The sequence below is a fragment of the Rhincodon typus genome, chromosome 11 (assembly GCF_021869965.1).
Source record: "Rhincodon typus isolate 14 chromosome 11, sRhiTyp1.1, whole genome shotgun sequence".
NCBI lineage: Eukaryota > Metazoa > Chordata > Chondrichthyes > Orectolobiformes > Rhincodontidae > Rhincodon > Rhincodon typus.
In genome coordinates, this window is record NC_063342.1 from 27,231,427 (window position 1) to 27,258,288 (window position 26,862).

The 26,862-nt window shown below is 39.9% G+C and overlaps 1 protein-coding gene across 1 annotated transcript in view; it reads right to left on the reverse strand.

Moving 5' to 3' along the window:
• The window catches only part of LOC109911646 (target of Nesh-SH3), a 286,431-nt gene that overhangs the window by 25,525 nt on the left and 234,044 nt on the right, over nt 1-26,862 (reverse strand). The window contains exons 46-47 of the mRNA XM_048603066.1: nt 17,847-18,053; nt 16,108-16,216 (exon numbers count right to left, since the gene is read on the reverse strand). Coding sequence (XP_048459023.1) covers nt 16,108-16,216; nt 17,847-18,053 — 316 coding nt within the window. The remainder of the gene's footprint in view (nt 1-16,107; nt 16,217-17,846; nt 18,054-26,862) is intronic.

Below are 26,862 nucleotides of genomic sequence, written 5' to 3' on the forward strand. Positions count from 1 at the left end.
CATAGTTTGTCAATACAGAAATGTTCTAAGGAAACATCTGCTGCCCTGGTATTCTTGGAATGAGGTGTGTCTACATGAAGCATCACAAATCTTTACCGTGTATTTGCTAACAGGCCTAAATCGCTAGTATGGGCACGTACAGGTTTACGGCAGGTTTACGGTTTTGGATTTCTTCACAATGGTTACATTACTTCTGTAAAGTAACAGATTTAAAATATTCTCACCTTTTTCACTTCTACATGGTGCAAAACTGATGGTCTCTCCAAATTCACATCATTAAATTTGGGACATTTTGAGATGATATTAGTATTGACTAACATGTACAAACTGATGCAGCACGTATGAGGTTTTCTTTGATAGAGCTAAGAGGGCAAATGTCAAATAATAGAAAATTAAAACTGACCCAAATTGAAACTGTGCAATCCAATTAGTTCCACTCCTTTGCTTTTGCCCACATCCCTGCAAACTTTACTCCTTCAAATATGTATCCTACTTCCTTTTACAGGATATTATTGAGTCTGTTTCCAGCACCCTATCAGACAGTACATTCCAGATCTTAATCACTCATTGCATAACACTTTTTCCTTATGTCATCACCAGCTGTTTTGCGAATCAACTTAAGTCTTGTGTTCTCTGGTCCACTGGAACAGTTTCTCTTTATTTACGTGGAAAGGGCAACATCCAAGACATTTCTTGCGTGGATTGTGAAAGGTTTGTTGCATAAGCATAAAAGCAAAACTCTAGCAGAGGTTCAGCTGCTAACCTGCATTGCTGGGCAGAATCTTACTTCTAACAGTGCCAAGCATTAAGTCCTAAGGGTAATATTTACAGCTTGTCATACTGGAAGCTCTATTAACTTTTGTATTGCTTAGTGGTGCAAGTCTTTTGATGTGACCATTAATAATAGCAGTTTTGTCATAATTCTGTAAGAAACTTCTACCTCCAGTCATGTGTTCTCTTAAGCAAGTAATAGACTGCCTGAACAGTAGTGGAACATTCTTGTATTTGGTCAAGGTATGACAAATGCAAAAAGATACTATATTTTACCACATAACAATAAGAACACCTTAGAAGCAATTCACCGTTCATAAAGTGCTTGGGACATTTTGAAGGCACAGAAATATTATACAAATACAGGTTCTATGTGACACAAAACTCATTCATTATCAATACTATAGTAGACAATGATATGAGTTATAGGAATGAAGGAATCTTCAAACGAAGAGTGCATTCTGACTCTTAGAATCTTCCACTGTTTTATTTGAAATATGGTGTGAAAGTGGGATGGATCAATTATGTCCACGTTGCAAAATAATGTCTGAAATAGCATTTCTTAACTTACTGAATCAGATTAAATTTTTCCATTGACGAATAGCAGCACTTGTTAGACCCACTAACCATTTAAGAACTTTGCATTTCAGAACACTAATATATCCAAACAATTTGAAAGTCATTTGGGATAATTGCAGCCATTTATTTAACTTATGCTAGATTATAATGGGTGGTCTGGTTATCTAATGGGATAAATGAGAAACAAATAGCAGATTTACTTTAAAAAGAAACATAATACATTATTGAAATGGAATCCACCTGTTGCTAGACTATAGATTAAGACATGATCAAGAGAATGGTCAGTCTTCAACCTTGACAGTTAGTCTACAAAATGCTGTAAGAGGCGATAGTTCTGAAGGAATTAAAATTACGGTTACATGGGCTTCCTCATTCTACTGATGTCACACAGAGTCTATGGGTGGACAAAGGTGTTCCGCAGTAGCTTTTGGAGGAAGCGCTGTACCAGCTCCTTAACGTCCTAATATTTACACCTGACCAAATGTAGTTGTACTTATCATTATCATGCAATGAACCTTCTTGTTATCTAGGTGCTTCTTCTGCAGATATTTTACAGTAATGTATCCCCTACCACTAATCAATAAATAGATGCAAGACAAAGCAAAGGAGGATTGATGATTGCAAACTATCTCACACAACTTTTACCCAGTACCATATACTTCTAGAAGTGGCAAGTAGAATGGTTGTCTGGGAAAATAACCCAGAAAGTAAGCAAATTGGTGAACCCAAACACCTCATTTTCCTGTTTTTGCCACAAGATGCTAGATAGAAACTAGGTTTATACCTCGTCAGAGTAACTAGAACCACTTGGAGGTTAGTCTATTTTTGATTGTTTTCGCCAGAGACCACATGTGGTAAGACTACGCTTAATTACTACCCATAGGAAAATCAAACCCAGCAGCTGTGTCAGTGGAAATGTTGTCAACATAAATGTTTTAGCATCAGGTCTGATCATAAAGCTTCTATTTAATTTTTCCAACACACTGCCAGAGTAAAATTATTGTAATTTGAAAAGGATGTAAGTCATTACCCCAAAACCTGAGCGACGAGCTGAAGTGCTCCCTTGGGGCACCATACTTGGGAACAGCCTCAGGACTGAAAGCCTCCATCACAAATACCAGTGAAAATGATTGGTCAAATGGCCAGTCAATTCTGGTCCAGAATGCTACAAATATTCTACTAAAAAGTTGATATTTCTGTCCAGGTTAGACAGTTCTGCCAAATGGTTCTGCATGTTTCTGAGCCAACCCTGCTCAGGCAACCTGCTAAAGCTGCTAAGAAACCATGCTTTTTCAAATAGGTTTTGATTTATAGCTGGCACTATACGCCTTTTCTTTCCATAGAATTCGTATGTTTATACCAAACAGTCAATTGTTTTCAACTCCTTCCATATTTTGGGATTCCCTTGTGCTAGTGTAAGATATTAATAACACATTTATTGAAATGGAATATTGGCATGGGAAGACAGGTTTTTTTTTTAAACAAAGTACATATCAACTTGCAAGAAGCAGATGAATATTCAATAGTGTTCAGTCAGCTAGAATATTTGCTTGAGTGAGTAGTTTCAGCATCAAAAGACAGTCAAACTAAAATTCAGAAACCATAGCGCAAAAGGTCAGTCATTTAGTCCGTTGTGTCTGTGCTGGTTCTCCGGAGGAGCAATTTACTCACAGTGTCACTACCCTGCCTGCTCCCTGAAGCCATGCACATTTTTCCTTTCAGACAACAATTCGATTGAGGTGAAAATCTCAATTCAACCTTCCTCCACCACACTCTCAGGCACAGTGTTCCAGATCCTAAGCAGTCTCTACAAAAAAAATGAAGATTTTCCTCATGTAGCTATTGCTTCTTTTGCAAATTACTTTAATCTGCACCCTCTTGTTCTCTATTTATCCAACAATGGGAAAGGTTTCTCCTTGTCTACTCTATGTAAACCTCTCATTATTTTGAGTACCTCTACCAAATCTCCTATCAACGTTCACTCCTCCAATCTGTCTTTTGTGACTGAAATTCCTTATCCCTGAAAACATTCTCTAACATTCTAATGTCTTCACATCTTTCCTAAAGTGTGGCACCCAGATCCAGATACAAAACCGCCAAAATTGAAGTCGAACCAGTGTCCTTTACAAGTTTAATACAAATACCTTCTCATGTCCTATGTGCCCCTATTTATAAAGCCTAGGATACCATCTGCTTAATAACCATGATGACAATTTGCCCCATCGCCTACAATGTTTTATACATATGTACACCCAGGTCCCTCTGTTCCTGCATCCCGTTTAGATTTATACTCTTGATTTTTATATAGTCTGTCATGCATTAAATTTAACTTGACACTTAACTGCCCACTCCACCAACCTATTTGTGTTATTTCATAGAATCCCTACAGTGTAGAAACATTTGGCCCAACACATCCACACCGACTCTCCGAAGAGCATCCAGACTCACCCACCTTCCGTATCCCTGTAACTCTGCATTTCCCATGGCTAATCCACCTAACCAACGCATCCCTAGACACTACCGGCAATTTAGCATGGCGAATCCAACTAAACTGCACATCTTTGAACTATGGGAGGAAACCAGAGCACCTGGAGGAAACCCACACAGAACGTGCAAACTTCACACACTCCCGAGGCTGGAATCGAACCCGGGTCCCTGGTGCTGTGAGGCAGCAGTGCTAACCACTGAGCCGCCATGTTCTTTTGAAGTTCTACACCATTCTTCTCACAGTTCACAATGATTCTAAATTTTGTATCATCCACATATTTTCAAACTGTCCCCTGTACATGAAGATCCAGGTCAGCTGCTGAGCTGGCCACATGCTGTAATATACAGGTCCCTTCTTCCCCACTGAAAACGCACCTAGTGGAGACTTCCAAAATCTAACCCTTTGTGTCAGTAACCTGTGCCTATGTAAACGTATTTTAGTTGTATTAGTTTCTGAGCAAGAGAAATAAATGGGAGAGTACTTGCTAAGAGGTAAGTGGCAGGGAGATTGGAGCCTACGCAAGGAGTTAGAAGAAGGGGAATTATGGACAAGAACAGAAGGCAGAAAGGGAAGTAAGAAAAATGATAGGCAGAGAACTCCAAGTGTCAAGATCAAACAGGGACAGAGTGAAAAATAACAGGAACAGGATTAGTAATTTTTAAAAGACAAGCCTTAAGGCTTTGTGCCCTAATGCACAGAGCATTCAAAATAAAGTAGATGAATGAATTGTGCAAATGATGAAAACAGTTATGATATAGTCGGGATCACAGAGACATAGCTGCAACGTGACCCAGGATGAGAACCAATCATACAGGGGTATTCAGTATTTAGGAAAGACAGACAAAAAGGAGAAGGTGGTAGAGTTGCATTACTGGTTAAAGAGAAAATTAACATAATAGTGAGGAAAGTTATGAGCTCCGATAATGTGGAATCTGTAGGAGTAGAACTGAAAACACCAAGGGGCAAAACAAACCATTAGTGGGCATTGTAAATAGACCCCAAATTGTACGGGTGATTTTGGGAATGCCAACAAGAATTTAAGAGATACCTGTAATAAAGGAACATCTGTAATTATGGGTGATTTTAATCTGTCTACAGATTGGGGAAATCAAATCAAATCAGTACTGTCAAGATGGAATTCTTGGATTGTATATAAGAACATAAGAACTAGGAGCAGGAGTAGGCCATCTGGCCCCTCGAGCCTGCCCCACCATTTAATAAGATCATGGCTGATCTTTGAGACTCAGCTCTACTTACCTGCCCACTCACCATAACCCTTAATTCCTTTACTGTTCAAAAATTTATCTAGCCTTGCCTTAAAAACATTCAGCGAGGTAGCTTCAACCGCTTCACTGGGCAGGGAATTCCACAGATTCACAACCCTTTGGGTGAAGAAGTTCCTCCTGATCTCAGTCCTACATCTGCTTCCCTTTATTTTGAGGCGATGCCCTCTAGTCCTAGTTTCACCTGCTAGCGGAAACAACCTCCCTGCCTCCACTTTATCTATTCCCTTCATAATCTTATATGTTTCTATAAGATCTCCCCTCATTCTTCTGAATTCCAATGAGTATAAGCCCAGTCTACTCAGTCTCTCCTCATAATCCAACCCTCTCAACTGGACTGGTTTTATAGACCAATCCATTGAGGAACCAACTACAGAATCAATAGCTGAGCATTTGGAAAACAGTGGCAGGTTCAGAGAGAACCAGCATGTATTTACGAAAGGAAAATCATGCTCAACAAATCCATTGGAATTCTTCATGGATGTAACTATAAGGGTTGGTGAGAGGAAGCCAGTGGATGTGGATTATTTGGACTTTCAGAAGGTTTTTGACAAAGTCCCTGTAAGAGATTAATGTAAAATTAAAGCACATGGCAATTGGGAGTAGTGTATTGAGATGGATAGAAAACTGTAGGGATCAGTGCTAGGACTCCAGCGAGTCACTACATATTAATGATTTGGATGATGGAATATGAATGTAATTCATATCTGTAAATGACACGTAGGTGCATAGCTGAGCGAGGATGAGGATGCAGAGATGCTTCGGCGTAATTTGTACAGGCTCAGTGGGCAAATGCATAGCCAGTGCAGAACAACCTGGGTAATTGAGAGGTTATCCACTTTGGAAGCAAGAACATGAAGGCAGATTATTTGAACAGCTATAAATGGACAGGGAAGTGCAACAAGACCTGAGTATCCTAGTATACGTTCACTGAAGGTAAGCATGCAGGTGCAGTAGGTGGTTTAAAGAAAAGGCAAACAGTACGTTGGCCTTCAGAGTGAGAGGATTCAAGTACAGGAGCGGGGATGTCTTGTTGCAGTTATACAGGGCCTAGAAGACACCACACCTGGCGTACTGTGTGCAGTTTTGGTCTCACTAAGCAGGAGTGCAACAAAGGTTTACCAGACTAAATCCTGTGGTGGCAGGACTGATGCATGAGGAGAGGTCGAATCAGTTAGCGTTGTATTTGCTGTAGTTCAGAATAATGATTGGGGGGATGGGGGGTGGTGGTGAGATCTCATATAACTTATAAAATTCAAACAGGACTAGACAGTGAATGCAGGAAGGATATTGCCGATGGCAGGGGAGTCCAGAAACAGAGGTTAAAGTTGAAGAGGACAGGGTAAACTATTTAAGACTGAGATGAGGAGAAATTTCTTCACCCAGAGACAGACGAACAAGTGGAATTTGTTACTACAGAAAGCAGTCAATGACCAAAATATTGTATTACTTCAAGGAGTTAGATATAGCACTTGGGGCTAAAGGGATCATAGGATCTGGGGGAAATGCAGGAACAAAACTGGATAAGTTAGCCATGACCACAATGAATTGCGGAACGGGCTGAATGGCCTCTCCTGTTCCTATTTTCTATGTTTCTTTATGAGACTTAGACTCAATTAAATGACGGTATATTGCTGGGAAGTAATGCACCATATGTGACTGTATTAAATTTAAATTTAGTGTAAAACTCAATGAAAATGGTAGTATCATTACCCCAGGATGTAGATTACAGTATCCCAAAGATGAATAACTTAAACATGAACGCAATTCACCGTTAATGGTTCGTAATATGGAAATCAGATGTCACAACATCTATGATTAATCTACTTAAAATGTTATGAATCTGAGGGGAAAAACCTGCATATAGAAAGTTTTGCTAATGATATTGAGATCGTTCATAAATCCAATAGTGAACCAAATGCTTAAATAGGTCATATCTGTGTAACTGTTAGTGTTTTAGTACTTTGGTTCCTCCCATGTTCTGCTTCCATTGGTGAGCTTCTTTCCAGTCCTCTGTCTAATCTGTATTGTAGCTGATCACAAAGAAGTGTATGAAGTAACTGTCAACTCTTTACAGTTTTATTGCAACCAGGCATATGGAGAAATGCAAATCTGATAGCACACTAGAGTGAACACGTCAATTGTTACATTTCCACATCCTGCGCAGAGGGAAAAATAAGTAGATAGCATCAGCATATACTGGACCAAAAACTTTAATCAATCTGAATTTATTCTTCCATGGTCCTGCTTAGAATTTCTTGCAAATTTGTTAATTTTTTTATATACTAAATTAAATTCTGCAACAACGTTAAAGTAAGGATCTGACTATATTTTAGTTCAGGCTCAGTTATCAGAATCATAATCTTCTCTTCATCCTGAATAACAAACCCAATAAAACCAAATGGTCTGCTCTTGTCTTTTGTATGAAAATGATCCTCTCATTTACTTAATCAAAAGAAATTTAACATATGTGGACAGTACATATTTGCATTTCATGCTCATGACTGGATTTAGCTAGGAAGCTCTGGTGGGAAATATTTTGGGATATTTTATCACAGGAAATACTTCCCGCTATTGTGACATCACCTCTTGGTCTCACTTACCTGAAACTGTGGTCCTTAATGCAGTTTTGCAATTATGAAGGAAGTGTTAATTGTGTGAAGGTTGCTAATGAAATTCTGACCTATTCCTTCAGCTCCTGTATGATTGATTCTGCCTGGGTATATCTGCAAAGCACTCCAGTCTGTCCAATCACTGTGTGTAAGGAATGGCAGGGAGTGCTTGCCTAATTCCCTAGGATTGGCTTGCAGCAGTGGCCAGGACATGAATCTTTAATACCTGATGACTCCAAGAAAATCAGGGAGGGATGATAATCATATTTCTTGACTAATCCTACTTAAAGTTACGCAGTCTATTCATATGGGAAAGAGTTCATTAGCTGCGGTGCATATGATTTTGCATTCCAACTAGGGACTAAAATCTGGCATGCCAAAGCAGACAGTTTGGTCCCTATTCAAGTATAAAACAACTTTGCAATCATTATCCCAGTTCAACCTTTCATAGTATGAAGTCCTTATAAAGTTTTAAGGATAAGGTCTTTTTAAGGATGGGAGGATGCAGGCACTAGTATTTCAATATTTAAATTCTGTTCTAAGGATATGAAAATCTAAAGGCTAACTAGGCTGGCCAACTGAGCATTCTTTTGAAACATTTTTAAACCTTTGCAGATTTGTAGACGCACATTTATTGTCAGACATTCTGTGGCAGAAAATTTAGTGGTAATCTTGTGAGGATCTACTTCCAGCAGGAAACCTTGAGAAGGGAGTACAGGTTGGACATAAACCAATCTCTGAGATGCATGCTTCATGCAAGTGCCTTGCCTCACAAAGATATCCTTTAGAAGTAAACAAAAAGGATAGTGAAACCCTGTGTTTTTCAAATTTTACCAGAACTCTTCAACATGCTGAATAGGTTTCCTGCACTTCAATCTTCTTCTTTCTGTCCAGTTATTGTATATGTGGACTGTGTTCAGACGACCTGATCTTAGAAACACAGACAATGTGAGCCCCTCCCCCAACACTACCACGATACAATGTGCATCAAGAGCTGCAGCTGTCTCATCACTGCTGTGACAGAATGACATTACCCACGTTCCATTATGAACACAGCAATTCTTCCCCGCATGTGAGGATTCACATGAAGCACAGACATACATTTCCTCCACTTTTTAAACCTTCTCTGGAATGTGAGCTTGTGATAAGGCCAGTATTGAATACCTCTGTGTACTAGTTTTTTCAATGATGGATTCATCACACAGTAATACAAATTACATCTGCTGACTATATTGCTTTCGTTTTCTAATATATTGTTTTACTTTATATTCCCTGTAGCATTAAAAATACTTTGGTATCTCTTGACGATCATACAGCACCACCAGATTTTTCAAATTAAATCAATATTATACCTGTGTTGTTCCTGAGATGAAGTCAGTAAAGTTCAGGGGAACCCATGAATACATCAGTGCAGACTAAGATTTATTTGACTGGTTTGGTTCTGTTTCTTGTCTAAGTACCAAGGCAAGATCAGTTATGCACACTTGCAATTTGGACTAGTAAGGAACAGATTTTGGTTATTTTGGAATCTTATGAACTAGCACTTTTTCAAATCAGAATTAAAGTTGATTTCTAAAGTGCAATTAACATAAAAACTGAAGAGATTTACAAATGTCAAACCCTAAAGATTAAAAATGACAGAACAACCTCGTCTTCACTTCAAAATCCAAACACAAACTCTATGTTAATAGAACTCAGCTCATACAGAGAATAGAATCACAGAGTCATAGAATCCCTACAGCCTATTCCCATTCGGCCTATCCAGTCCGCACCGACCCTCTGAAGAGCAGACCACCCAGACCCACTCCATTATCCTATTCCCATAAACCTACATTCCCCATGGCTAACCCACCTAACCTACATATCTCTGGACACGACGGGGCAATACAGCATGGCCAATCCATCTAACATGCACATCTTTGGACTGTGGGGGAAACCCACACAGATAAAATAGTGAAATACTCGATGCTCTCACATTTTAAAAAAAAGATTCACAAAATCTGGTCAGTTTGGAGTAACTGTCCTGGCCACTATGCTCCTCAGGAATTAAAGGATTACTTCAGATGGTGTCCAGAATGAAAACAGAAAAGGTGATGGCAAAGTAGAATAGCACCACCATATTTAGACACATCAAGCGGTATCTGTAACTTCAATCAGAAATACTCAGTGGCAGTTTCAAAGAGGCTACAGTGAACCTCTGAAATAATTTTTTTTCACCAAAACTACATGGCGTTCTGAGAACACTGCAAAAACTATACTAACTAAAATAAAGGGGAGTGACAAAGTGCATTATGGAGGAGGAGTACATCAGGTTGGACTGGGGAAAGCTGACAATATTACGGTGGCATATTGCAATAGAACTTTTTAAAGCTGGTCAGAGAGGCACAGAGAAAAATGCAGGCAGCGTTAAACTTTGGGAGATGATGATCTTATTGACGTTAGATGGCATTCTGTGTACACAATTAGTTTTGTAAATCAGAGAATTGTCTCTTATACAGTCTTAAAATTTCACAAATGCATTTATAAAGATAGCAAGATCAACTTTTGGGAGTTAGTACATCAGAAAAAGCTTGTAGGAATTCTGGATTGGATGTCAGTCTGACTGAAGTGTGCCCTGTTTTATTTTTCCATGAATTAATTTTAATTTATCTGCAAAATTGCCTCCAATTACGCAAGTCTGATGAAATGTTCAAAAAATACAAGGATAGAAATTGTGTTGATCCAGGGTTAAACCTGTTAATAAAAGCTTTGCATATGTTAAGACTGGCAGCTTTATATATGACTGGTGGGTTCAATCTATGAACTAAAATGTGGTCACTAAGGCTGATTGCCTGATCAACTCCTCCCAGTGACCCATAGAGCAAACAGTGGTTGGGACATTGTGGGTCCACAACATTGACTTATTTTTGTCCATTTACCAAGACAAAAAGGAAAGCGAGGAGGAGAAAGGGGAGAGGAAAGGTTTGTGAACCAATGATTTGCCCATCAGCAGTGCATTACAACTGAATTGTTAAATTAGGAAACACCAGGAACTAGTGGACCTGGAGTGAGAACGTAAGAATGTATAATTTCCGAGTGAAGTTTTACATATTTGGACATTAGACTCGGGGATTTCAGAGTTTATTGATCGGTTAAATCCCTGCTCTAATCCGTGAAGGAGAGAAGAAAAATTTTAGGGGATGGATAACCAATAAGGTAATCTTCCCATCCTATCTCTGGACAAATGCATTTGATGCACCCGACATAAGTAAGTAACCACTTCTTTACACTCAGAGTATTGTATCATTTGTCGACCTCCATAATGCACAACTCATGGAAGTATTGAGAGGCAAAATCCTGTCAGTAAAGTTCTGAAGCCAACAAGCCATGAAGTTACTTAGAACTAGTGGCATTTTAAACGGCACATGCCTGAAACTAATCATAAACAGTAAGCAGAACCGTGCCAACTCAGAATGCCAATATTCACACCCTAAGTAATGATGGAAATTAATGGCCTGGCACTTGACTTGAACATTTTTCCCATGTATTTGTTTGTAATGGTTTCAATATAGCTGCACTGCAACAAGATAGTAAGTACCAATATTTAAATGACTGGGTGCAAAAAAGAGTGTGGCAGGAAGTGGTTTAGACAGTTTCATCAGAGACCTGTTGTGCCTTAAAGAAATTATTTAGCTGTAGCATTCTTTATAAAGCATTTTGAGATATTGTCTAATAATTTGACTCTTCTTTCTCCACAGATGGTAATGCAACTAATTCCTTTTTGGAATTTTCACCTTTTTAATGCTCGATGCTTTTTGGCATAATGTCTAGTAGCTTGAAAACTGAAACTGATTTCAGATGAAAGTCATGTAGCAGATGAGAATTATTCTGAAATCCCTGAGGCAATGTGTGAGTGAGCTAAAGCTGGGCTCCAAGATTATCCAAATATCTGTCCGGAGATAAAATGTTTATCAGAATCCTTACATTGTAGAATCAGGCCATTTGGCCCATCTAGTCCACACTGACCCTCCAAACAGTATCCCACCCAGACCCACCCCCTACCCTATCCCTGTAACCCCACGTTTACCATGGCTAATCTACCTAACCTACACATCCCTGGACATTACGAGCAATTTAGCATGGCAAACCCACCTAACCACCTTTCTTCCAAACCTAACCCTTCGGAGGAAACCGGAGCACCCAGGGGAAACCCACGCAGACACGGGGAGAATGTGCAAATTCCACACAGACAGTCGTCTGAGGCTGGAACTGAACCTGGGTCCCTGGCACTGTGAGGCAGCATTGCTAACCACCGAGCCACCTTGCACCTTTATCAAGATCACAAGGATATCTTCAACTATAATTCTGGTTGAAGCATGATCCTTGTTTTACTGGTGCTTTGCTTCAGTCCACAGTTGGTGCATGCAAGTCATTAATATTCTTTCCACCCTCTAGTCACCATGGAATTAGAATGTCACTGATGTTTCACTTTAAACAAAGGCAAGATGAGTGCGTGCTAGGCATTAACCTGTATAGTTTTAGATGAGTGAATCCATACTGTGTTCATGTTAGCTTTGTTTCCAGCTGTCAGCATAGTTCATCATTGTCTTCACCTTCTGTGACAGGAAAGCCTTACTTTATTGAGATATTACGCAATACACAGCAATTATAATAATCCTCAAGACGCTTGCTGGTCTGTATTACAAAATGTTACTATGCTTGTCTAGGTGCTAAAAATTCAAATGCCAAATTTCTCTAGTCTGCTCTAAGACACATCCGTTACTGGACTGGCCTCATTATATCTTGGTCTGAAGATACAATACACTAATTCACAACAGATCAGTCAATCATCTCCATGTACCCTTCTGAGCCATGTTGGCTGGTGCAACCGATCACCACATGATAACCATGCCATGAAAATCTCATGTTGGAAAAGGGACTGACATCATAAATTATCAATATATTAGCTGCACAAAGGATTGAAGAGAGTGCCAAAAGATCTTTACATGCAATCTTTTCTATGAACAGCTCCTTCCAACTGTGAGAGACTTGCAAGTTTGTAGAACAGCTACTTCTTCCTCTTTTTCTTTGTCCCCTGCGTTGAAAGGGCCGTGAATTGCACAGTTCTATTAAATGAGGCATGAGTGGCCTTTTTGATGTAATGAGCAAGCCATGACCTTACATATGTGTCAAAATTCCTAAATGTTGCTTGGAAAGAAAGAAATGCGAGGCAGTCATGAACTTGACTGCTACAGACAATGCTGTTTTCTTGATGTGAATAGACTTTTGGTCTTCAACCAGCAGTTGACATACCTTATTATTTTCTAAGCAGAAGTATATTCTGATAAGGCAATGACAGCCATAAAAGTTTAGCTAAAAATACTCTAGTCTGTACTCTCTGTTAATGTTTTGTGTACGTAGGTAAGGGACAGAGAAGAAATTGCGGGGGCCCTGTTTGATATACTTGCATCATCATTAGCCACAGGTGAGGTCCCGGAAGATTGGAGGGTAGTGAATGTTGTGCCCTTATTCAAGAAGGACTGTAAAGAAAACCTAGGAATTATAGGCCAGTAAGCCTAACATCTGTAGTAGATAAGTTACTTGAGAAGATTCTGAGGGATGAGATATACGTGCATTTGGAAAGACAGAGTTTGATTAGGAGTAGTCAGCTGGCTTTGTGCATGGAAGATCAGGTCTCATAAATTTGTTAGAGTCCTTTGAAGAAGTGACCAGGAAAGTTGATGAAGGCAGGGCAGTAGACATAGTCTATATGGATTTCAGTAAGGCCTTTGATAAGGTTCCACATGATAGGCTGCTCTGGAAGGTCAGATTGCATGGAATCCAGGGAGAGCTGGCAAATTGGATACACAATTGGCTTGATGGCAGGAAGCAGACAGTAATAATGGATGGATGCTTGTCGGACTGGAGGCCTGTGATTAGTGGTGTGCCTCAGGGGTCGGTGCTGGGCCCATTGCTGTTTGTTAGCTATACCAATGACTTGGATGAGAATGTACAAAGCATGATTAGTAAGTTTGTGAATGACACTAAAATAGGCGGTATCATGGATAGTGAGGAAGGTTATCAGAAATTGCAACAGGATTTGATCAGCTGGGGAAGTGGGCCTAGAAATGGCAAATGGAGTTTATTATAGATCAGTGTGAGGTGTTGCATTTTGGAAAGTCAAATCAAGGTAGGAGTTTCATGGTGAATGGCAGGGCCTCAAGGAGTGTAGTGGAACAGAGGAACCTTGGAGTTCAGGTGCACAGTTCTCTCAAAGTGGAGTCACAGGTAGACAGGGCAGTGAAGAAGGCTTTTGGCACACTGGCCTTCATCAGTCAGGGCACTGAGTATAGAAGTTGGGAAGTTATGTTGCAGTCATACAGGACATTGGTGAGGCTGCACTTGGAGCATTGTATTCAGTTTTGGTCACCTTGCTATAGGAAGGCTGTTATTAAACTGGAAATGGTGCAGAAGAAATTTACAAGGATGTTACCAGGACTCAAGGAACTGAGTTATAGGGAGAGGTTGGACAAGTTAGGACATTTTTCTTTACAGCACAGGAGACTGAGGGGGGATTTTATAGAAGTGAATAAGTGAATAAGATCATGACAGGCATGGGTAGGGTGAATGCACTCAGTCTTTTTCTAGGGTTGGGGAATCGAGGACTAGAGGGCATCAGTTTAAGATTAGAGGGGAATGAATTACATGAGAACCTGAGGGGCAACATTTTTACACAGAGGGTGGTATGCATATGGAATGAGCTGCCAGCGGAAGTAATTGAGGCAGGTACATTAACAACATTTAAAAGGCATTTGGACGAATACATGGATAGGAAAGGTTTAGAAGGATATGGGCCAAATGTAGGGAAATGGGCTTAGCATGGATGGACATTTTGGTTGGCATGGACCATTTTGGGCTGAAGGGTCTGTCTCCATGCTGTAGGACTCTATGAATCTATGACATTTTTCATGACATCTCAGTCCAAGAGCCTACAATCTAACATTTGCCACAATTGTACTTACCTTTTGTTAAGAATAAACATACAACATTGATAATAGGAGGAGTTGGCCATTTGGCCCTTTGAGCCTGCTCCAACATTCATTACGATCATGGCTTCTCATCTAATTCAATAGCCTGTTCCTCCTTTGATTCCGTTAGCCCTAAGTGCTACTTCTAACTATCTAACTGTATCCTTCTTGAAATCATACAATGTTTAGGCTCAACTGCTTTCTGCGGTAGTGAATTCCAAAGGCTCACTACTCTCTGGGTAAAGAAATTTCTCCTCATTTTGGCTCTAAATGGTTTACTCCATATACCTAGACTTTGTCCCCTAGTTCTGGACTCCCCCATCGTCAGGAACATCCTTCTACATATACCCCATCTAGTCCTGTTAGAACTTTATTGGTTTCTATTAGACTCCCCCCTTATTCTTCTGGACTCCAGCGAATGGATTCAACCTCTTCTCATATTGTCAGTCCTGCCATACCAGGAATCAGTCTGGTAAACCTTCACTGCACTCCTGCTATAGCAAGAATTTTCTGATTATAAAATCTCCAGGCAAAACAACAACCTGATCAGAACTAAACAACAATAATAGCAAAAATCCTCACTGAACTTCCAAAGTAATATACAGTCAAAGTTATAGCAAACTTTGGTAGCAGCACACAAACAAGTCTCCTTAAGGCAGTATTCATCTCAAGGTTACATTCTGCAACTCCTACCATGAGTTATAACATATTAGAGATGATTTAGAATAGGTTTGCGGCCTAAGTTGGTGTAGATGGGTCGGAAAGATTAGCCACATGTCCTTGACTGCATTTACATGTGGCAGACTAGTACAATGATCTTTTGGGGGAAGAGTTTTGTTACAATGTTTTCACGTTTTGTTCCAAAATCAGCCTGAAACTAATGATTATTGAAAGCAGAAAACAGCCCATTAGATTTAACATTTTTTTGATTCAACAACCATGTACAACCTTTTTCACAGAGGTGAGGATTAGGATCTGGAATGCACTGCCCAAGATTGTGGTGGAGACAGTTTCAATCGAGGCTTTCAAGAGGGAACTGATTTATCTATTATTATACTTAATAATCCCTCTGTAAATGATACTGTAGTACATTTTACAAGACTCCATACCTAATCAGAGTATTGCTGACCAAGAATTTAGATTTGATAAGTCAGGCTGAAAGATTAGTGGATTTTTATCCATTGCATTTTAAATTCTGAGATCATGTAATGTTTCCCAAGTATGTCTTATATTCTAGGAGATAATATTTTGAAATTCTTTAATGCAAATGAACAGAGAGAGATGTGGCATTAATTATATTGTCAAAGTTCTGAAAAATGGACCAGAACATGACACATACAATGGTGAGGTAATAAAACTTTTTTCACCTTGTATTTGGTTTAAGGTTTTCCACTGCAGCATGTGTTTGATTGGTGATAGTAATAAGTTCTTCCGTTTTGTTGTCTGATCCTTGCATTGTTGAAACAACTTCATACTCTGGAAGACAAGCGTGTAAAGACCTCAACAGAGAACACGATATATGATGACAAATGCTATATATAGTTTTACTCACGCATGATATGAAATAACTGCAAGTAGATTATGAAAGCCTCAGTGCATTAATCGCACATTTTCCTATTTCCTTATGTATATCTTTTTTCCTGAAAGCATTACTCAGTTGCAGGCGTAAAATAGTTGGATCAACAAAGTTTCCTGACTGCAGGCAAGATTTGATAATTTCTTCTTCACATGAAGAATGATCAATATATCAAATGGATATCAGGGTAAATCTTTGGGACAAAAGGCCTGAAACTTTAACCAGGCGTGACAGGTACTGAACGTAGAACAAAATTCAATCCCCTCACCATTCTGCCCTGTTTATTTAGTCAATGAAATTCCAGTAGATGGGGAGGAAAGGGAAAAGAAATCTTCTTCTGGCCTCCTACAACAAAGCTGCATGTCTGGAGGAATTCCTGGGAATTGGGCCCAGTTTGTCCTGATAATCACAGATTTTTTTTTTCCCCAGCTGAGAGCTGGAATGAATTCTAATGAGATCCCAGGTCTTCCCCAAAGGTAATGGATCTCTCTCTGATACACTATTCCAGGAGTGGGTCACTTGTCCTGAGAATACAAACAACTCCATCCCCAATCTGGAACGAGTTGTCAGACAGACATCAACAGATGTTTGGCCCTCTCTGCTATGCTTCTGCCAATAGCACAGGCTTATCAAATTGTTGGGTCTTAAAGCTCCGAAACTGATTATAAAAACTTCAGACACTCTGCGAGGGAGGGAATTTAAGTTATTTCAGGATTGATATGAAATGTTATTTGGACAATTCTGGTTCATGTCAATCCAACCTGACCGATGTTAGTGCCTTATAATTGAAAAGAGAACTGCTTCCATGAAAGGAATAGCTTCAAAAACATATTATTGGTAATTTGTAAAAAAAAAGACAACAAAATTTATGGCCATTTAGTAATGAAGTATGTACTAATGCAGGATAGAGTATTAAAGGGCTAATTTGCCTGACCTTTGCTCATGAACAATACCACTTCCCCAAGAGTAAAGTTCATGGAATAAAAAGAGGCTGAATGCCTGGCCAAAGGTTAGTGGTCACTCGGCATTGAATGAAACATGGCATTATAGCTAATTCCTAACTATCAGTAATTGGATAATTTACAGCAGAGTTCTACAGGGATCCAGAAGGCCCCAATCTTGATACCAGTAAGCAAGTTTATTTCTCTTTCTGCTAGTTTTAAACTTCAGGGGACAGAGCTTGCATTGTATGTTACACCTAGATAATGTTAATGACTCAACTGGATTATGCCTAACAAGATCAACAGATTTCAAATGCAGTGTTCTTGATCAGAACTAGGACAGAAGACGTCTAAGGAAAAATCAACCCCTAATTTTTTTTTGTTCTTTTTATGCCAACAGTAAATGCAATAATGGGAGGACAGGTTCCTCATCACCAGCATGATCTTGGGAAAAAAAAAAGTCTTTCTACTGTTTACTTAACAAAGCTGAAAAAAATAACAGAACACATTATCTCAACAGTATTGCAACAACTATAAACAGTAAATATATTTACTCTGGGCAGAATATTAGAAATTATAGTGCTTTTACCACTAGCAGTGTCATTTTCATTGTTCTCCCAGTCTACTATGAGAAAGGTTGGGCAGCCTTCAACGGTCACAAGTGTCAGGTTCGAAGGAGCATATCGAGGAGGAGCTGTAGCTTTATTATTTGTTATGTTTTCTTGGGGAAAATGCTTCAGTGATTCAGTAATGGAGCAGGGCATGTCTGGTTTTGTCATATATTTCACATAAGGACCTTAGAAGGAAAAGAGAAGCAGGATATTAAATCAATAACCTCTATGCAATACTGGATACAGTAGCCTTGCAGGGTATTAGTAACAGCAGGGTATTAGTAACACATGGCTCCTCTTGTTGGTTAAACAATTGGTTAAGAACTTGCCGGTTGTCCTTCCAATTTCACCACTCATGCACAAGAATAAACTCATTGCTAATCATGTTCTTCAGAGTCCAAAGTAGAATTTAGGTGCTACCTAATTTTGCTGCATGTTCAAAATAATACTTTCCATTTGCAAACATAAAATGTATAACATAAAAATGACATTAAGCTCAATCAATTGTACAATTTTCTCACCTTGAAGTCAGCCTGTGGGATGTATTTGAACAAACGTAAGATTTCTAAAAACACAGAATTCTTTGAAAGGTTTCCTTAAATTCCAAGATTAATTGATTAGAGACACAATATTAATATATGATCTTATAACTTAACTGATAACAAGTTCATCATCATATAAACTTTTGAGCATACAACACACGCTTACTGCTCTTCACACAAAGCTCTTCTTCATTTCTATTGTTACTAAATCTTTCTCCATGGGTGATCACCATGCAAGTTCAATAGTCTTCTTATGTTTGCTATATTCATTACTAGTAGCATTTTCAGACCATTTTCAGGGCATATTCCAGTTGAGCCTTTTTCCCCAAAGAAATTTACTTTTCCTAAATGTTTCTCCAGACTATATTGATGATTGGCCTTTCCCAATTTGAGCACCATATGATGCTTTTGCTTACATTTCAATCAATTTTATAACTTACTGTAACTGTTATTTTACAAACTTTTATCAGTTGAAATTTTTGCATACATAAGGTCTAGGCAACTGAAAACAGATGAAGCTTTGGAAGAATATTGGGAAAGTACGACCAATCTGAAATGAGGAATTAAGAGGGCTAAAAGGGGTCATGAAATATCTTTAGCAAACAGGGTTAAGGAAAATCCCAAAGCCTTTTATTCATACATCAGGAGCAAGAGGGTAACTAGAGAAACGGTTGGCCCACTCAAGGACAAAGGAGGGAAGTTATGCGAGGAGTCAGAGAAAATGCGTGAGATTCTTAATGAGTACTTTGCGTTGGTATTGACTGAGGAGAGGGACATGATGATGTTGAGGTTAGGGATAGATGTTTGATTACTCTAGGTCAAGTCGGCATAAGGAGGGGCAAGTGTTGGGTATTCTAAAAGGCATTAGGGTGGACAAGTCCCCAGGTCCGGATGGGATCTATCCCAGGTAACTGAGGGAAGCGAGAGAGGAAATAGCTGGGGCCTCAACAGATATTTTTTCAGCATCCTTGGGCACGGGTGAGGTCCCAGAGGACTGGAGAATTGCTAATGTTGTCCCCTTGTTTAAGAAGGGTAGCAAGGATAATCCAGGTAATTATAGACCAGTGAGCCTGACGTCTGTGGTGGGGAAGCTGCTGGAGAAGATACTGAGGGATAGGATCTATTTACATTTGGAAGAAAATGGGCTTATTAGTGATAGGCAGCATGGTTTTGTGCAGGGAAGGTCATGGCTTACCAACTTAATAGAATTCTTTGAGGAAGTGACAAAGTCAATAGATGAGGGAAGGGTTGTGGTTGTCATATATATGGACTTCAGTAAGGCATTTGATAAGGTTCCCCATGGTAGGCTGATGGAGAAAGTGAAGTCGCATGGGGTCCAGGGTGTACTAGCTAGATGGATAGAGAACTGGCTGGGCAACAGGAGATAGAGAGTTGAGTGGAAGGGAGTTTCTCAAAATGGAAAACTGTGACCAATGGTGTTCCACAGGAATCCAAATTGGGACCACTGTTGTTTGTGATATACATAAATGATCTGGAGGAAGGAATAGATGGTCTGATTAGCAAGTTTGCAGATGACACTAAGATTGGTGGAGTAGCAGATAGTGAAGGGGACTGTTGGAGAATGCAGGAGAATATAGATAGATTGGAGAAATGGCAGATGGAGTTCAATCCAGGCAAATGCGAGATGATGCATTTTGGAAGATCCAATTCAAGAGCAAACTATATGGTAAATGGAAAAGCCCTGGGGAAAATTGATGCACAGAGAGACCTGGGTGTTCAGGTCCATTGTATGCTGAAGGTGGCAACGCAGGTCAATAGAGTGGTCAAGAAGGCATACGGCATGCTTTCATTCATCGGACGGGGTATTGAGTACAAGAGTTGGCAGGTCATGTTACAGTTGTATAGGACTTTGGTTCGACCACATTTGGAATACTGCGTACAGTTCTGGTCGCCACATTACCAAAAGGATGTGGATGCTTTGGAGAGGGTGCAGAGGAGGTTCACCAGGATGTTGCCTGGTATGGAGGGCGCTAGCTATGAAGAGAAGTTGAGTAGATTAGGATTATTTACATTAAAAAGATGGAAGTTGAGGGGGGACCTGATTGAGGTCTACAAAATCATGAGAGGTATAGACAGGGTGGATAGCAAGAAGCTTTTTCCCCAGAGTGGGGGACTCAATTACTAGGGGTCACGATTTCAAGGTGAGAGGGGAAAAGTTTAAGGGAGATATGCGTGCAAAGTTCTTTACGCAGAGGGTGGTGGGTGCCTAGAATGCGTTGCCAGCGGAGGTGGTAGAGGTGGGCACGATAGCGTCATTTAAGATGTATCTAGACAGATACATGAATGGGCAGGGAGCAGAGGGATACAGATCCTTGGAAAATAGGAGACAGGTTTAGATAGAGGATCTGGATCGGCGCAGGCTTGGAGGGCCGAAGGGCTTGTTCCTGTGCTGTAATTTTCTTTGTTCTTCGTTCTCTGTTCTTTTTTTAAAACATCTTTAGTTGTGCCCCTTCAAACTGAAACTTTGGAACCACCATTAAGTGGTTAAACATTTGTATCCAGGTGTAGTCAAGCTTTGCTTACTCACTTCTGCTGCCCAAACTACACAATGGCGCCTTTATGGTGTATTCTACCACTATTTCCAGTAAAGTACAATAGGAGTGACTCAACCCATGACTTATTACATACCAAAATTTCTTAGGTCTTTGCACCTTGATCCCACTGCATGGGATCTTCCTTATTTCAAGATCACTGGAATAGAAATCTTCAGCATGATTGAGAGAGGAGTATACTTATAACATCAGAGGCATCCACATAGTGTACTTCACAGAAGCAGCATCAGTTAAACTGCAATTTAAGGTTTCTCTCCTCCATAGTCAAACTACAGAATTAGGTCTTAACAAGTTCTTACTCTTACTGCAGTTCATAATTTTACAGTCAAACATTTCAGGCAGTGTCCACTTAGAGGCTGGAATGTCGTGGTAATAACGAATAGACAGGCAAACAGTGATATTTTAAATTCACCATTCAATATTTGTCATTTGCAATTAATGGACATTGCCACTGACACTCCCAGTTCATCTTTTCCAGTTCTCCACAATGCTCACAGTGATTTCTTCCCATTATTTTTTCAGCAAATTATGTTGTGCACTTGCCACTGCTAGATCAGAGAACACAATGGTCTACCTTATACTGTCATCATTAACACTGTAGAAATTTAAAAGCCATTGTGCTTTAACAGACCACAGGAGCTACCTCATGATATTAGCTCCTTGAAGTCCCTAATCTGACTGTTATATTTTCATTTTCTCTTGCAACTTTGTCAATGTGCGTTGACTGATACCTCCCTAATTTTTTTAAGCAGTCCCCTTCTTTCAAAGGAAGGCACCTGAATTCATGCCTGTGTGGGAATGGGTTTTGTCCAAACAAATGGCTTACCACTAAATAGATCCCTGTATGCACAGCAGGTCTGGCAACATCTGTGGAAAGAACCACAGAATTAACATTCCAGGCTGGTGATCTTCCACCAGATGAAAGTCACCGACTCAAAATATGGGCAAGATTTTGAGTTTTGGCTCATGGGCCCAATGCCATTAAAGTAACCACCAAGCGGTGGTGATTTTCATTGAAACTTTCAAGAATTGCCCAATTAGTAGTCAGAGGGCAGGATCCTTATCCAACTAGGGGCAGCAGGCAAGCTAATGAAACTGGAAGGGAAGCCGGAGATCATCCAGTTGGAACTAGCATCAGCCTGCAGTCCAGGTAAGACAGAAGCTGCCTCCATCTTGAAACACCGTCTCTCCAACTTATTATGATTTTATACTAAAATAAAACCTTCAGTAGCCACGTCACCATTGTGGACGGGAATCTCCTCCACAGTAGGGGCCTGTAGTCACCCTTTGTCCAGGCAGAAGTGGGGGGGCTTTAAAGCCTGCTTAGAGTGCTAGTCCATGGCCCCCTAATCCACTCACAATCCTTAGTCTCACCCACGCCTCCACCCGCTCCATCTGGAGTCAAAAAAAACTGCTCTTTAACTTTGTTTCTGTCTCTACTAATACTGTTTGATGTAGAAGATTTTCAGCATTTTTGTTTTACATTTCAGATTTCTAGCACCGGTGGTAATTCTTTGTTATTCCCATCTTTATACATTTCATACAAATGCAAATACAATTCAAAAAATTTTGCCCATGCAATGAATTCATCAAAATCTCTCTCAGGCACTTCCAATTTTCTTTCCACTACTTACCAGACTCTATTACTTTGTAACATTAGTGCATTTCACATAAATACTGATGTTGGTCACATATACGTACAAGATAAACAGACAAGTGCTTAATATTTATTTTTAAGTTTTGCCCTTCAGGCAGGCTATTTCTTGTCATTATGACATGTAGAATATCATATATAAAAAAGAATCCATTCGCACTGATGTTACAAGATCACAGCAAATAATCTGGATGGCATGAAGAGAACACAATCATACAAAAAAAATTTCATCTGTTTGGTTATGTTTTCTCTTTATGTTTAATGTTGCCCTCCCCCTTATTGTCATCTAGGTTCAAAAAGTCTTTGAGCCAGTTTGGCTAATGGCTCCATATTGTTCCATCCAGTATTCAATTAGTTTTTCAGTGGAATGCCCTCATGTGACCTTATTGGAAGAACCCGAACACTAAGGAATGCAGGACAAGTCAGGCTCTGCTCATTGCTGCATCTGAAGGCAAAGTGAACAGATCTGATTTTGATAGATTATTACTGCATGTGGAGAACTCTCTTCCTTGGGTTAATTCTTTGGTTCTCAGATTTCTTTAGTTAGAAAATCCACTAAATTAGTACAAGCCCTGTCAATGGTTGCACCCCAATCATGGTTTATCATTATCTACGCGGGCAGCATTTGAGGCAGCATGCCAGGCTGAACAAGAACCAATTTTAGCTGATTGGTCAGACTTGCCAGGGATTCACTAGTCAATTCTGTGGGCCTTGGAATATATTGCTGCCAATGATGATCAGAAACTTTTTTGGAATCTGGGCAAATAGAGACAAGAGTAGTTATGTCCCGCATAATGTGGGGTAACCTGCAGATACCATGCAGCAAAGGGGCACCACAGCTCTGTAGTCTGCAGTCCTTTGCAGGTATAACGTGACACTAACTTGTGAGGTTAGTGCTATTCAGAAGCAAAGACAAAAATTCTTGTTGCAAACACACTCCAAATCTGCAGCCATAAAATGAATGTTTGATACTCAGCTGTTTATATTCCAGGCCGTAGATTGATGCTCGCACTTTGGGTTTCCTTTTTCCTCAGTTTTACCTGCTTCTTTGTCCTTAATCCTTTGCCTTTAATGGCATGGCCACTAATGGGTTAGATTGTCTTCGGAGGTTTCTCAATGTCTTTCAGAATGTTGTTGCCTTTTGGTGCCACCATCCTTTAAATCTGCCATTCACTACGTCTCGCTATATCACTTAAGGCTTGACTTTCATTCCTGGGACAGGCACACCGTAGTGGGAGAACTTCACCTTTAAAGGTAGCCACACACACTCTCCATTTTCAGTCCTCGGGGAGTCACCTACTCATGTCCTCTACTCATGGCTTTTCATACTCCTCATGTCATATTATGATCTACTCCTACTCCAAACTTTTTCTCTTTGCCTATAATGCCACCCGACTTAACATCTAGATGTATCTATGCACGCAGCAGAAAACAAAAAGTGTGATTATTTAAAAGTTCTATATTTATCATAAAAACACATCTTGACAGATGCTGACACTTTTGACAGATCCTGAAAGCTCTTTTACACATTTACGAATTCCAAGAGGTTTCTGCATCTTTCACACACAATCTGCTCTACAGATTAAAACATCAAAGGGTACTTATTCTCTATCATCAAACTGGGGTGGCATTTGGGAGCAAACCCCCAATCGTCAAGGTCCACGGGATGGCCTTAGAGAATGTTGACCACTTCCAATACCACAGAAGAGTCCTGTTGGCCAAAGCAGCTATTGATGAAGAGATCCAGCATCACCTCCAGTGTGTTAGCGCAGCCTTCAGCCGCCTGAGGAAAAGGGTGTTCGAAAACACCATCAGATTTAACACCAAGTTCATGGTTTACAGAGCTGTGGGGGTTCCCACCCTCCCATATGGCTCTGAGACGTGAAGTGTCTACAGCAGACACCTCAAGGCACTGGAACAGCACCATCAACGCTGCCTGCGCAAGATCCTGTGAATCCGTTGGGAAGAAAGACGGACCAACACCAGTGTCCTCGACCAGGCCAACATTCCCAGCACTGAGGCACTGACTACCCTTGATCAACTGCGATGGGCCGGGCACATCGTCTGCATAATCGACTCAAGATTCCCCAAGCAGGTGCTCTACTCCCAGCTTCAAAATGGTAGGCAAGCCCCAGGTGGACAGAGGAAATGCTTTAGTGATACCCTCAATGCCTCACTGGTGAAGTATGGCATTCCCACAGACACCTGGGAATCAAAGTGAAGGAGAAGCATCTGGGAAGGCATCAAGAACCTCGATACTTGCCATTGAGAAAAAACTAGAAAACAGCAAAAGGAGCGCACTGCCACACCAATGCCCCATCCATGCCTTCCTATGACTACAGCCTGCCCAAGTGTAGCAGAGGCTGCGTTAGCTGCATCGGTCTGTACAGCCACCACCCTGAGAGTGGAAGAGAGTCATTCTCATCAGCGAGTGACTGCCAATGATGGATTAAATTCCAAATTATACCGACCCTCTAAATCTCAGGGTACCTAACCAAGCCCATTCCCCAAAGATCCTCATCCCCATGATGTCTCGAAACCATATTGATTGTGTTGTGTTATGTCAGCTCTCTGACAGGGTACACCAGCAATCTTAAATAAATGCACTGAGAACAGACTTTCTCTGATCTGAGCTAGTCCGTCTTTTGCATAATGGAATGACATTATAAAAATGGGATTTAAATGGAGACAGCTGATATTGAAATGACTATCTGCCTCTAGGAACTGCATATGATTGAAGTCCAAACCAACTCCAGTTTGGCACGCACAAAAGAGCAAAGTGTCTTGTTTTGAGGCAGGACTTGAGATTTCAGACCTCTTCTGCCATTTCCTCACAGAAACCTAGGGCCTAAGAATTGTACATGTATCCATTTTAATAACTGATTAAGGAAAATGGAGATAGAAGCCTCACACATCCCTTCCAATGGTTTACAGTTCACCAAATCTACGCTAGTATAAACTTCGACAAAAAGAATATAAATTCTCGGTCCTCAAGTCAATGAAATATCAGAAGACAATTCTCTGTTTTTGTATTCTTTCTTTAAATGAGACAGACATTTCAACAAGTGTCGCAGATGTCTGTGAAAACTTTCATGTGAATCAAGCTTCTTAATAAAATAGAAATATCTTGCTCTATACTAGGTGTGAGGAGTCTAGCGAATTCATCTGGATTCTGATGCTATGTTAAGTTTTAAACTCACTAATTCAATTCACAAGCATCAACACATTTTGCTGCATTTTCACAGAACTCCAGGAAATTTAAGAGGTGAGATCTGATGCACCCAAACCAATTTCACTGCTCTTTAGATGAATACAGCTGATCTTCTACAATAGGCTGTGCTTCTGTTTTGAATACTCCATTAAGAAAACATTTGTTATCCTTCAGTCTTCAGGTACAGTCCCTTATTGATGCAGCTCCTAGCAATATTAACCAGAGTCTGGTCTATTTCCTGGCTGATTTCTCGATGAGTCTAGGGTGCATCTTATCCAGTGCAGGTGCCCCTCAGACAGTTAATTCCTTGAGTTTCTTTGTAATGTATACTTCATTGATCTTTACACGTGTTATAGATCCCATGCCAAATAAGTGGATCTGGATTTTGTCGACACTCTTCATTTCTTAAGATTTATGTAATGAATAGATTTAACATCTGTCACTTCCTGATTCTCTGTAATATTTCTGCCCAATTTATCCCTCATAGGAACTACCTGGCTGTTTGTACTTTGTTTCTTACATAGCTAAAACAAATTCCTTGGATCCTTTTGCTTCTGTCTACAGTCTGGTTTTCTCCTTTGCTTTTATTTCTATTCATTTTGGACATCCTCTACTTAGCTTTGAACCACTGCCAATATTTGGGTCAAAATTACTTTTGGTGATATGAGCAGATGAGTGCTCATGGATTCTAACCACTCTGATTGGCAGCAATGAAATAGCAGATGTTTGAGGCATCAGAACATAAATAACAAATTATGGAAATTGGCCTTGATTTTGAAAACTTGATTTCTTCATAAAATTCTTTTAAAAAGTGATAATGAACAGATTCCCTAGTTTCCACATTATACATTAGGAATTACAATTGAATGATGGGATACTAAAGGGTGAGTAAAATTTTCAGTTCAAAAAATACCAAACAATGGGAAAGTTTATACACCAATTTCCCACAATGTTAAGATGCTACACAGGCTGAGACACTGAAAGTGATTGTGTCAGGAATTACAAAGACTTCCA